The sequence below is a fragment of the Pocillopora verrucosa genome, chromosome 5, assembly GCF_036669915.1.
Source record: "Pocillopora verrucosa isolate sample1 chromosome 5, ASM3666991v2, whole genome shotgun sequence".
In the NCBI taxonomy this organism is placed as follows: Eukaryota; Metazoa; Cnidaria; class Anthozoa; order Scleractinia; family Pocilloporidae; genus Pocillopora; species Pocillopora verrucosa.
Genome location: NC_089316.1, coordinates 23,616,771 through 23,627,996, shown reverse-complemented (window position 1 = coordinate 23,627,996; position 11,226 = coordinate 23,616,771). Strand labels below are relative to the sequence as shown.

Genomic DNA, 11,226 nt, shown 5'->3' with positions numbered 1-11,226 from the left:
GCGTTACAAGGACTTTTTTTCCACATTCTGTTTAACAATATTGTTTTCTTTATAGGGTCAGTGATTGTAGGGTGTGTGTACAAAGATCTTCATGAATTACTGCTGAGAAATCAATCTACTGGGGAAAAACCTAACACCTCTAGGTGACGTTAAACGATGAAATATTTAAGAATTGTGCGTAGCGTACATGTATTAAATTATACGGCATGCCATATCAAATTTAACCAATCGAAATAGGGGGAGCGCTACTAAGCGATGTAATAAGAACCAAATGAATGAAGAAGGCGATGACCAAAGTCCATTTTTTAGCTCATTTGGAGAAATTTCCTGACGGTTAAGTTTTCTTTATCACACAGCAAACTCTAAAAATCATAAGAGAAGTTAGTTTTCATTATCGTCGTTTTATATCAAAGATAAAAATGACATAAAGTATGCTACATGCAGTTATATGTAAATGCACTGCAATGGTTTGAAAACTTGATAGCATAGAACAATACATCCTCTACAGGTATGTTAACACCAGAATAATGACGGCAGCGATGAATCCTAAACCTGAAAAATTACGACGAGATGTAATCTTGAAGTTCAAAAACCTACAGGCAACGGCAAGAACAGTGAAAGATGAGCTCGTTCCCTTTGTGCTGTGCTGGATCAATTTAATAGAAATACATGTAAAATATATTTTCAGGTCGTTGAAGAAGAGAAGCATTGCATGTTTTGGAGTGGTTTAGAAAATAGGTAAATACAAAGATATTATAAAATACGCTTTGGAACTCCGGGTCTGTCTTTTTCGCTTAGTCCGAAACTGCGTATAAAACTTGGAGATATCAGTTAAACCCTCATTTGCGAGGAGGATAGTCCTGATTTTTCATATTAGAATCATCGTCATGAAATGTTATGAAATACCAGAACAAAGGCAGTCAACACTAATTAGTGTTTTAAGCCCCGACGTTTTTGAATTTATATGTTATTCACCGAATCACATATAACCAATCAGATTGCTGGATTTGTTACCGTTCCCTCCGAGAAAGAAAAATATTTACTGTTATTTCTTATATTGTAATATCCCTTTGTTTTAGTCCGGATGGGTTTTCAGAAGAGGGTTGTCGTGCGGATCATTCGAAGAGCAACTCAGAAGAAACAATTTGCAGCTGCAATCATTTGACTCAATTCGCTGTCTTAGTTGACTTCATTATTATTATTATTATTATTATTATTATTATTATTATTATTATTATCCACATCATTGTTTTTACCTTGCTTCCAAACTAGAAATGGGTCCGTGTGGTAAATCAAAGTATTACCTTCTTTTTCGTTTGTTTTTGACGCAGCTTTCTGAGAACGACGTAGCTGTTCTGGAGATCATCACGTACGTAGGGTTAAGCCTATCCATCATCGGAATACTTTCGACAATAACCTTATATTCTTTCCTCACGTAAGTACTGTAATCAAACAATCAGCGGAGAACATCCTTAAATACCGTAGAAGATGTATTGAATAAATCAGGCCAGTGCAATGTCCGTAACACCCCCCCCCCTCGCCCCCCCCCAAAAAAATTAATAATAATAACGAAAATGTCTGGGTGCTAATTAGAAACTAAATCCATACCCCATGTTTTGGACATCACTCGTGACTGTCGAAGTTCATCTGCCTATCTACTGTCTCTCGCTTTCACTCATTCTTTTTGCTTTTGTTTTTTTGTTTTGTTTTGTTTTGTTTTGTGTGTGTGTGTTGTTGTTGTTGTCGCTGTATGTATCTTGGTTTTAACAGAGATCTTCGTCAACCTCTGTCTCAAATACGCGTAAGTCTTGCTGTGGCTTTAGGAGCTGGACAAATATGTTTTTTCGCTGGTATAAATGCCACAGAGATCAAGGTAGGTGGTTTTTCCCATTATTTATATGAAATTAAAGATATTATGATCGAACAAAGCATTGAAATGACATAGATTCTGCTGTTTTCTTTACGTATCTGTGCAGGCTGTGTGTGTCATAGTAACAGCTATTATGCAGTATTTTCTGATGGCCGCTTTCTGTTGGATGCTGGTCGAGGGAATTTATCTCTACCTGTTTGTTGTAAAAGTTTATAACATCAACGACAAGATGCGCATATATGTCATGTCATGGGGTATTTCGCTTATACAGCTGAACTTACAATATACTGTGAGTTTTATTTTTGGCTAATTTAATTTTAATTTTTGAGTCGCCTTGATTGGTTTGTCATTTCCTGATAGGTTTTCCATTAGTTATGGTGGCCATTTCACTGTCTATCGCTGCTGGAAAACAAGAGATACAGGGTTATACCAGCGACAAATTGTAAGAGGCGTATGTTTTTTTTTCTTTTTTCTCCTCTATTTTTTCTCCCCCTAAAATGTTAATTTTTTTCGGTGAAGTTTTGATGTTTCTTTTGATTTGCTTTGACATTTTCATTAAATTTATCTCAAAGTCCTTCTCGTAACATTTACCCTTTCGGGAAAGCTTTCACACATCGGTTTCTTTCTTTATGCAAGATTTCTGTAATTTAATCCTTGTGTTTCCTTATTCCCTTTTTTTCTTCAAAATCTTCCCTTCTGATCTGTACCTTATCATGTTATCATCATATTATTGAACATCTTAAAATGCATTTTTTAACATAATATATACAACAGTGTTATGCAAGAATTTCAGTCCTGAGAAAAGCCTTAACAACAAATGTGGACAAGTATCATTATTTTTTCTCGTGTGTTTGATATCGCCGATCAGTTGCTGACACGTCAGTCGCGTTTTGCACCCCTTGGCCAGGTTGATGAATGAACTGCGAAGCCTTCACCATTCTCAATCAATCAATAATTATTTGGTATATATGATAAAAAATGATACATGGTTACTTTCAGCTATGAAATTTCTCTTCTCGTGTTCAACTTGACAGCTTACTCGTGAGCTATCGAATTAAACACTCGAAGAGTCAACCTCAACCCCCCCCCTCTCCCCCCCCCCCTGTCCCGCCCGGCCCTTCATAGTGTTTAGATGAGGATATGTAAACACTGCAAAAATAATTTATCACCTTAGTGTGATACGAATTGCAGACAGGTGCAATTTACAGTACTGTGCAAAATGTAAATGAAGACTTTCGTATATAGCGCAGGAGGGGGTGGGGTGGGGGAAGCAGACATCCTATATGTCTATGTCTCATTTCTCCTCTCGTAACGTTAGAAAAAGGATAGATGAGATTTCAGAGCTATCTCGCGATTATCTTAAGGACATCTCCATCTAGAGAGATATAGGTACAACAATATATAGAGGAACCTACGACATTCGTCGTTCTTTGGCGGGATACACATTTTTGATATCTCGTTAATTTGTAAATAAATCACCTCAGTCCGATGATTGTCGCTGCTTAGAGACTGTCCAAAAAGGGAATATTTGGCACAAAGGTAAAGCTTTGAGGGAAGATGTGAGCAATACCCCTCATAATTTTTCATATTCCGGGTCGATAGCATATTGTGTTGACTTTTCTTACAGTTCTGACCAGCGTTTAAAATCAGCTTTTAAAGGTTACTATCACTGGATATTACAAAATATTGAAATTTTTTTTATTTTTCTCGTTGTAAAAAGGTGAAACTCAAAGAGTTGACTCTTTTCCACTAGCTTATTTCCTTAATAATCTAAGCTTGGGACAATTATCGAGGCAGACGGGGATAATTTCTGGATAACGTGAATAAACTAACTAAGGAAACCGCGCCAAAATGAATAGGTGGGTTTAAAATCTAAATGTCCCTGAGATAGTATTGATTACTCGCCCATTTTGTATGTCTTGGTGGTATTTCCCAATTGGTCTGCTCGGCATACCTCGGAATCCCAGACTGATGTATCCAAAAGAAAAATACAATACAAACAGCATACCTAACTACTTATGGAGAAGAACGTTGTAAAAAGGTAAAGTGTGGCAGCACATTCATTTGAGCTTTGAGAATCAATTGAAATTAGAAACTTACTTGACATAAAACCATATTTGTTCGGTTTTAGCTTGTATTATACTACTGCTCTAAAATCACCGAGCTGGTTTCCTAAATAGCTAAATAAACAAAGACTCGCAATGGCGAATAGTCGAACGCAAGAGTAAACATTTGCAATCGATACCAAAAATTTACCCTCTTGAGCTTGACTCTATACAACTAGTTAACATTTTAGTCCACTCTTTTCCTAAAAAAGAATGATGAGGAACGTAGAGAAGCAATTTCTTACGATATAAATCGATAATTTTGCTATCCTTGTTTTAAGCAGGTGCAAAGTCTAAGTTCTTTAGATTGAATTTGAACGGAGACAAGACGTCAAAAATTTACATGACATTCAACTTCCTTCCTAATAAATTAGCAACACAATGCTGATTTTGTTCAAAACAACACGCGCTGAAAGCTTGTTCTTTTACCATGAGACTAATCTGGAAAAAAAGATTTTCCAAACGGGAATTGCAACCAACCTGTTACTGCCAGACGGACCTTTATACTGACATTCTGCTCATAAAGATTTGGGGAAAAAAGATCAGAATCTGTTGAGTGTAAAGCTGAGAGAAACGCAACCCAAACAGAAAAGAGAAATGTTGGCGAAAGCTTGTCAGATTTGGGGAATCGTCTTACTTTCAGTAACTTTGTTGAGTGAGTACCAAAGCTCTTTCTAGAAAATAAAATTTTGTTCAGTTTATTAGTATCACAATCATACTCCAAAAAGAGTAACTTCTTCAGAGTTCTCGAACGCGACTCGACCTTGTTGCTCTCCTAAAGGCCTTGGCAGGAAAATACGGCAGCAGATAGCGATAAACTCTTTGAAATTTTATTCTTCCTGTAAAACGAGGGCGTACTTTTAGAAGCGGGTATATCATGATTACTGAACTATGGATAACGCTTGTTAGGTATAAGCCCGATCGAACTTAAGCAGTTTTGAGGTGAAACTCTTACACGGCAATGTAAATAAAGAAGGTTTATTTTCAGCCCGGTAAATAAGTTTAAAGATAACGATTCTCTGAAATGACTAAGATAACGCATGCATAAGAGAAAACATATCTAAACTACCTTTCAAAAACTCCACGATTTAAGACTCCTTGAAAATCAAAAAGAAAAATGGAATATTAATCTCCTTCCTTTCTTTGCCGTCTAAATTTTTTTACCCTTTATCGCATTGTTGATTCATCAAGTTGACATAGTTAAACAGAGAAAGCTTTCATCGTAATTCTTCTCGCGATAAGTTTCTAAATTGGGCAGGAAAATCCATCGTACCTATACTTCTCATTTTTACTCCCAACCCTCCCCCCCTTAAAAAAGAAAAAAAAAGGAATAGAAAATGTATTTTTCTCATAGAATTATCTCGACAGACTTTAAAAAACGTGGAGACATTTTTCCGCTACCTGTCTCAACGTAAGGGTGAAAGTTTATACAGGAATAACTGCTTCTGCACGTGCAATATCTAATTTCCCGAAATAATAATAATAATAATAATAATAATAATAGTAATGATAATAAGATCAATTAAATAGTAAAAATGAGAATTACAGATGAATTCAATACTTTAACTGCGTCAGATATATTGTATTTTTCTGCATCTCTCTTAAATCTTTTTTATTCAGAGAGTAAAGTATTATATGTCATGCTTTTTCTTTTAAAGAGCAAATTTGTTTTTCGATTTCTCTGTGACATCGGATAACACTGACACGGTGGCATTCTTGCAGCAAAAGAAAAAAAAATTAGAAAACAAGAAAAATTCCCGCTCTAGGGTAATTTGCTGCCTAAAAAATATTTTCCACTGGTAATTAGTGCGAGCGAACGGCATGAAGATTGTTGAGTGTTGCAAGATCTAAAATTTGGAAAATCAGCTAGTTTAACTAGTGGCACAATAAAGTGTATTCAGATTACAATTTACGTCCAAAATAAACAATATTTGAATTGAAACAATATCCTACTCCTAGAGATTTTCTTTGGTTTAGTTATGGCTGTCCCGGCAAGATCAAATTTGAAGCGTACGTGACGATGCAATTCGGTGCTTTAATTTAATTTATTGATAATCTTTGCAGTACCGTTGAACAGTTATGGTTGTCTCTCTCTTGTCCCAAAAAAATCTTTAAAAGGAACGCAATTCTGATCAGTAAGGTTTGCTTAGTAAAGATATGATTAATCTATCATTTGATTCGGAAAAATTATTGTATCAGTCGTCCAGTGTTCATCGCTTATGTTATCTCTTTTTACAAATTTTGTTTTGCCAGGATTTGTCAGACTCAACCAAGATATCTGCCCTGCCCTGCCCAGGAAAACCCATGTATACGGATATGTGTCAAAGCGAACGATAAATGTGACCAGCAATGCAACAGTGGCAGCTATAACTGTTCTCTTCAGTGTAGCGGAGAGGTTTGCGCACAAGGTTGTGACGCTGAAAGATGTAACTTTAAATGCAGCAGTGAAGATTGTGATCAGAGGTGTAATGGGGGAGTAAAAGAATGCATCATGCATTGTAACGGTAGTAAATTTAAACAGAAGTGCGATGCTGACGTATGTCACATGACAGGAAGTGCATTTATCCGTGTTATACACGAGCAGACATGCAAAAGGGGAGTAAAACGATGCGATGCGCAGTGCAACGTGAGTGCCGGTACATGTAAGCAACATTGTGACGCTGAAATATGCAAACTAGAGTGCAGCGGGAAAGATTGTGATCAGAAGTGCAATGGGGGAACTAAACAATGCATTATGCATTATGATTTATTTCCCAATTCCTGCCAATTATTGATCTATGAAATTGAATTTAGGCAAGCAACTGGCAGATCAAACTTAAAATTATAAACCAGAGTTTTAACCAGTTAGGCCACCATAGCCATCTAACAGGAATATTGACTTGGAAGAGCTACAAAAAAAAGCAAGAAATACAATTTTAAAATTTTCCTTTCTGATTTTATAACAAGGGCAACCTCTCCTGCTCTTAAGATGGCACATGTTTTCTGGGTAGGGCTGGGAAGCTGACACATCTTATACCAGTTTGTGTTTGCTCTTGCCACAAAAAAAAAAAAAAAAAAAAAAAAAAACAGTGCCCCACTTGGGGCAACAGTAAGCACGGGTAATTAATCATGTCTTATCAACAAAGAGAGAAGGCTATGGTCAGAATCATATGCATGTATCAAAACTTTTGTGATGCATTTGAATTAAAAGATACTCCACTGGCGTAGTGGTGTAGTATTTACATTCAAATAGACACACATATCAATTACAAGTCCATCATTGATAATGATTGTTGCAATTATTACAGGTCAAAACTTAAAAACCAAACTGTTCACTATAATTAAAACTGATATAACATGATTTAAAAAACAAAAAAAATGCCTCATAAATAACACCATTAACATGCTTGTGATAAATTAGTTGTGTGGAATAACTGGAAGGACCTCTTCAAGAAAACAAATAGGGATAACAGTAAATAAAACTGGTTTTAATCAAGTAGATACCCTTTGGAATCTGCAAGGGCTGGCAGGTTTTCTGTGTGAGTAATTAAAATTATTACTATTATATATTTATAGCAAATTATCCAGTAAGGGACCTCGGAATAAACTTACACACATTAGCACAGCTTTTTTCTCTTAGTTTTCAAGGGACAATTTATGACAAGACAATCTGCATCTTACATGTCAGCAATTAAACTTACCTAACAACTGCTTTGGGGGATTACGTTTGTCAGTAAATTCATCTGCTTCTTGGAGAAATTGTTTCCAAAGCATTCAAAAGCCTAAATTTTGATAAACATCATAAGTTTACACATCATGATGTGATAGAGGATTTATCAAGCTAATGCACCTATCATCGGCCATCCCCTGGGGGGGGGGGGGACCCCGGGCAAGGGTGGGGACTTTGTAAAGGACCCTGTCAAAGTTCTTATTTTCCCCCTCCTAGGTGGGGACACAGAGGAATCAAAGTTCCCCTCCCTGAGGGGAATCACCTTGAGCAGCTTGAAACCTGACAAGAAAACAGTATTTTATACCCTTAACGAAATGTCATGTTTTAATAGTGCTTACATGTTTGTAACAATGCAAATTTCAATGTACTGCTAAATACAATTACACAAAAAAAATGTTAACCAAAATACAGTGTAATACACGATGTCTGTTCAAGGAATTCACTTGAAAAGGGAAAAAAAAAGACTAATATTAGTCAACTGTCTGCCACTGTCATATCTGAAGAAGGCAATAGCGGAAATAACACGATGGAAATGGATTTAAATTACAATACCTGCGCCATCCGCCAAGGTCGCCATCACAAACATGAGGAGAAGGGTGGACCACGTTCTTCTGCACAGCGGTCATCATGTTTCTTCATTTAAAACAACTTGAAATTGACCTGTTTCGTTTGCAAAGTCCCCTGTTTTCCCCGCGGTGCAAGGCTTTTGGAAAACAAACCTCCCTCATTTCCCCCGCCTCCAGGGTAAGTTAATCGTTCAAATCCCTGTATAAGTCCCCATTCAACGTTGAATTTGCCCAGGGTACCCCCCCCCAGGGGATGGCCGATGATAGATGCATAAATTTAATTTCAAAATTGAATGGTATATCCACAACGAAACTTTTTTCTATGCATTTGTTTCAAAACAGAGTACTTTTTTCTATGCAAAAGTTACAAACATTGTAAAACGCTATTGAGCTCAAGAAATGAGCGCTATATTATAAATTCATGTTGCATTGTATTTGCAGTGAAATCAATGAACATGTTGAGAGCGGTGTTTAGAAGTCTTCGTAGGTTCAAAAGGGTTCTCTTTGGCTTTAAGATAGCGATATCATGTAATTTTTTGAGGAAATGAAGATAGCAAAGAAAATGTTACTACCTCCTTTTGATGTCTTCCTCTAGATTGTCCGATTCACCAGCGAAGATGGGAAAAACCAATGCGAAGCCGACACTTCAAAATGGTGGATGCCGTTCACGAACTACGCGATCTTGATTCCAAGTAACTATCGTTACTCGCGCAGTCCACGCGAATTCCGCGAACCTTGCTGGGTGGGCACTGGAGGCGAAAATCATTTTTGACCCAGGCCTTAATTAACCTGAGGGATTGATTAAAACTGGGCTTCCGTCAATTGTTGAGGTATATAGGCTCATTATTGCTCATTATTACTCATTATTTCTTCGGCACTGATGGGTGCAACCCGCAGGTCTTAAGCCGGCAAGCGTTGGGAACGAGCCAGATGTTCATGAGCGTTCTGGCGCGAGTGCGAGAGACCTCTTGGAGACCTTTCGCGTACTCGCTCGGGCTGCTGCTCAAATGAGAGATAAGTGGCAGGCTTAGTTTTCTTTCTTCTGCCGTAGCTTTTTTGGTACTTTTCTCTTGGTTCGATTTAGAAAGTCCGGCGAGGTATGTATAAACTCCGTGATGTGGCTAGCACGTTCACACGCCGCAGGTTGCTCGGAATATCAAGATGAAATATTTTATGAATTCTCACAACCTCCCTCGCGTTTCGATGATGCTATGTTAACAAGAGATTAAGTCTTATCAAATCGTTTTATTAAATGGCTGAAGAAGAATAAAAGGCGATAATAAGCATACGTATTGAATCGAAAGATAAATTTGAACACTCCCAGTTGACGTGTCAGATAATATTTAAAACCTTAGGCTATGCATTTTACTTGGCACGATAATGACGCTCTTGCACCATGCTGTAAAATTGATTAAGATCAGTTTGATCACTGTTTTTCACAACATTGCCTCAAGTCTTTTCCTTTTTTCTTTTCTTTTTTTTTTTTTTTTGCTTTGCTAAAGTCTTAAGTGGGTGCCAAAGACCAAAAGAGTTTATTCTTGTGGAAAGACAAGATGTCAATATCGTGAATGACAGTAGATTTTCCCACCTTAATCAGCCATAAACAGATTGTTCTGACTCAAACCAACAGAATGTGCAAACCCCATCCTATCCCATCCCATTGTTTTTATCCTCTTGTGGGGAGGTATTGGTGTGATTCTTAGCATATAAAAATTGCGAAGATAGTCTCGCTTCCTTGAGCGCGTGCTAACAGGAATCAGACCAAGTATATCATGATGAAAAAATGTCAAAAATTATCAACAGCTTTATTGTTAATGACTTTCTCGAGTGAATATAAACGTTATTAATGATGTCATAAGAACATCTGTGTAGATATCTAGATCATCAGAAGTGGCAAATTACGTCACACCTGACACATCTTGTCCGCAGGAAGAGAAGGGTTGAGCACTTTATCGCTAAAATAAAAGCAACGGAAGGGAGTGAAATTGCACAGCCGATTTGCTTATCAGGATCTTGAAAATAAAGCTTGCGCAGGATCACTTAGTCCTGTTAAAGGTTCCCTTTCCTCCCGTGTTGAAATATGTTGCGATCAAAATTTCCTGTGTTGGGCAGAATGTAATTTAATATCTGCATTGGCCTAAATTCCAATTTTTTTGCTGAAGCACGCGCTGCGTAAATTTTCTAAGGCCGTGATGTGCTTGCCGAGTGCTCTTTTCATATGAATTAAGTGTTCAGCACATGTGCGTGTAGCTGAAAAAATAGGTAGAGTTTTTCTTTTGCAACTTAGCGTAATCATACTGCAAAGATGTGAACTCAGTCATTGCACAATGTGCTCCAAAGAAGAAGTTATGCAGTGAGAGAAAGGAAATGATGCAGATTTAGGCCTCAATTATTTCCCGCCGACCTCACTTAGTTTCCTGATCCGTTAACGGATGATGATCAACTTCATAGACTCACTAAAACTCACATCGAACAAGTGATCCAACCAAACGGAGAATATTTATTTATATGTATTTTTCAAACTGAGAAATTCTGTAGTTCATTGGCATTCTTACACTTGCCCGAACATATTACTGAATCATTCCTGCCGGCGAAGTCAATATTATACGGGCCTAAAACACACACTCTTATCTTTTGATGGATCGATGACAGTTTTATCTGTTCTTGTGCACGTAGATGAACAGATGGCATATTTACGCTAGTTTCCGGTGGACATCATATTTATTCCCAAATAACAACTACCTAAAAGTGGATCCTCATTAGTTTTGAGTTGTTTACAATTTTTTCAAACATCCATTTTCATATCCACGTTAAGAAAACTTTAGCTTGATGAAGCTATTTTCGTGTCGTGAATCACTTGTATTTGTTTAGTAAAACAGCATTCTGCATCTGGTGCAAAGAGCTTTTAGTCTCATTGGTCCGTTGACGGGTGGAAAAATAGAACTCTCGCGGCTTATGTCAGCAAAAGCGGTCGAA

General features: G+C 37.2%; 1 protein-coding gene across 1 annotated transcript in view; it reads left to right on the top strand.

The window, feature by feature from the left end:
- Positions 1-1,272, top strand: part of LOC131770377 (putative adhesion G protein-coupled receptor E4P) — a 2,102-nt gene extending 830 nt beyond the window's left edge. Inside the window, exons 2-5 of the mRNA XM_059086082.2 lie at positions 56-143; positions 509-599; positions 689-738; positions 1,080-1,272. Coding sequence (XP_058942065.2) covers positions 528-599; positions 689-738; positions 1,080-1,272 — 315 coding nt within the window. The 5' untranslated portion in view covers positions 56-143; positions 509-527. The remainder of the gene's footprint in view (positions 1-55; positions 144-508; positions 600-688; positions 739-1,079) is intronic.
- Positions 1,273-11,226: the final 9,954 nt, after the last annotated feature.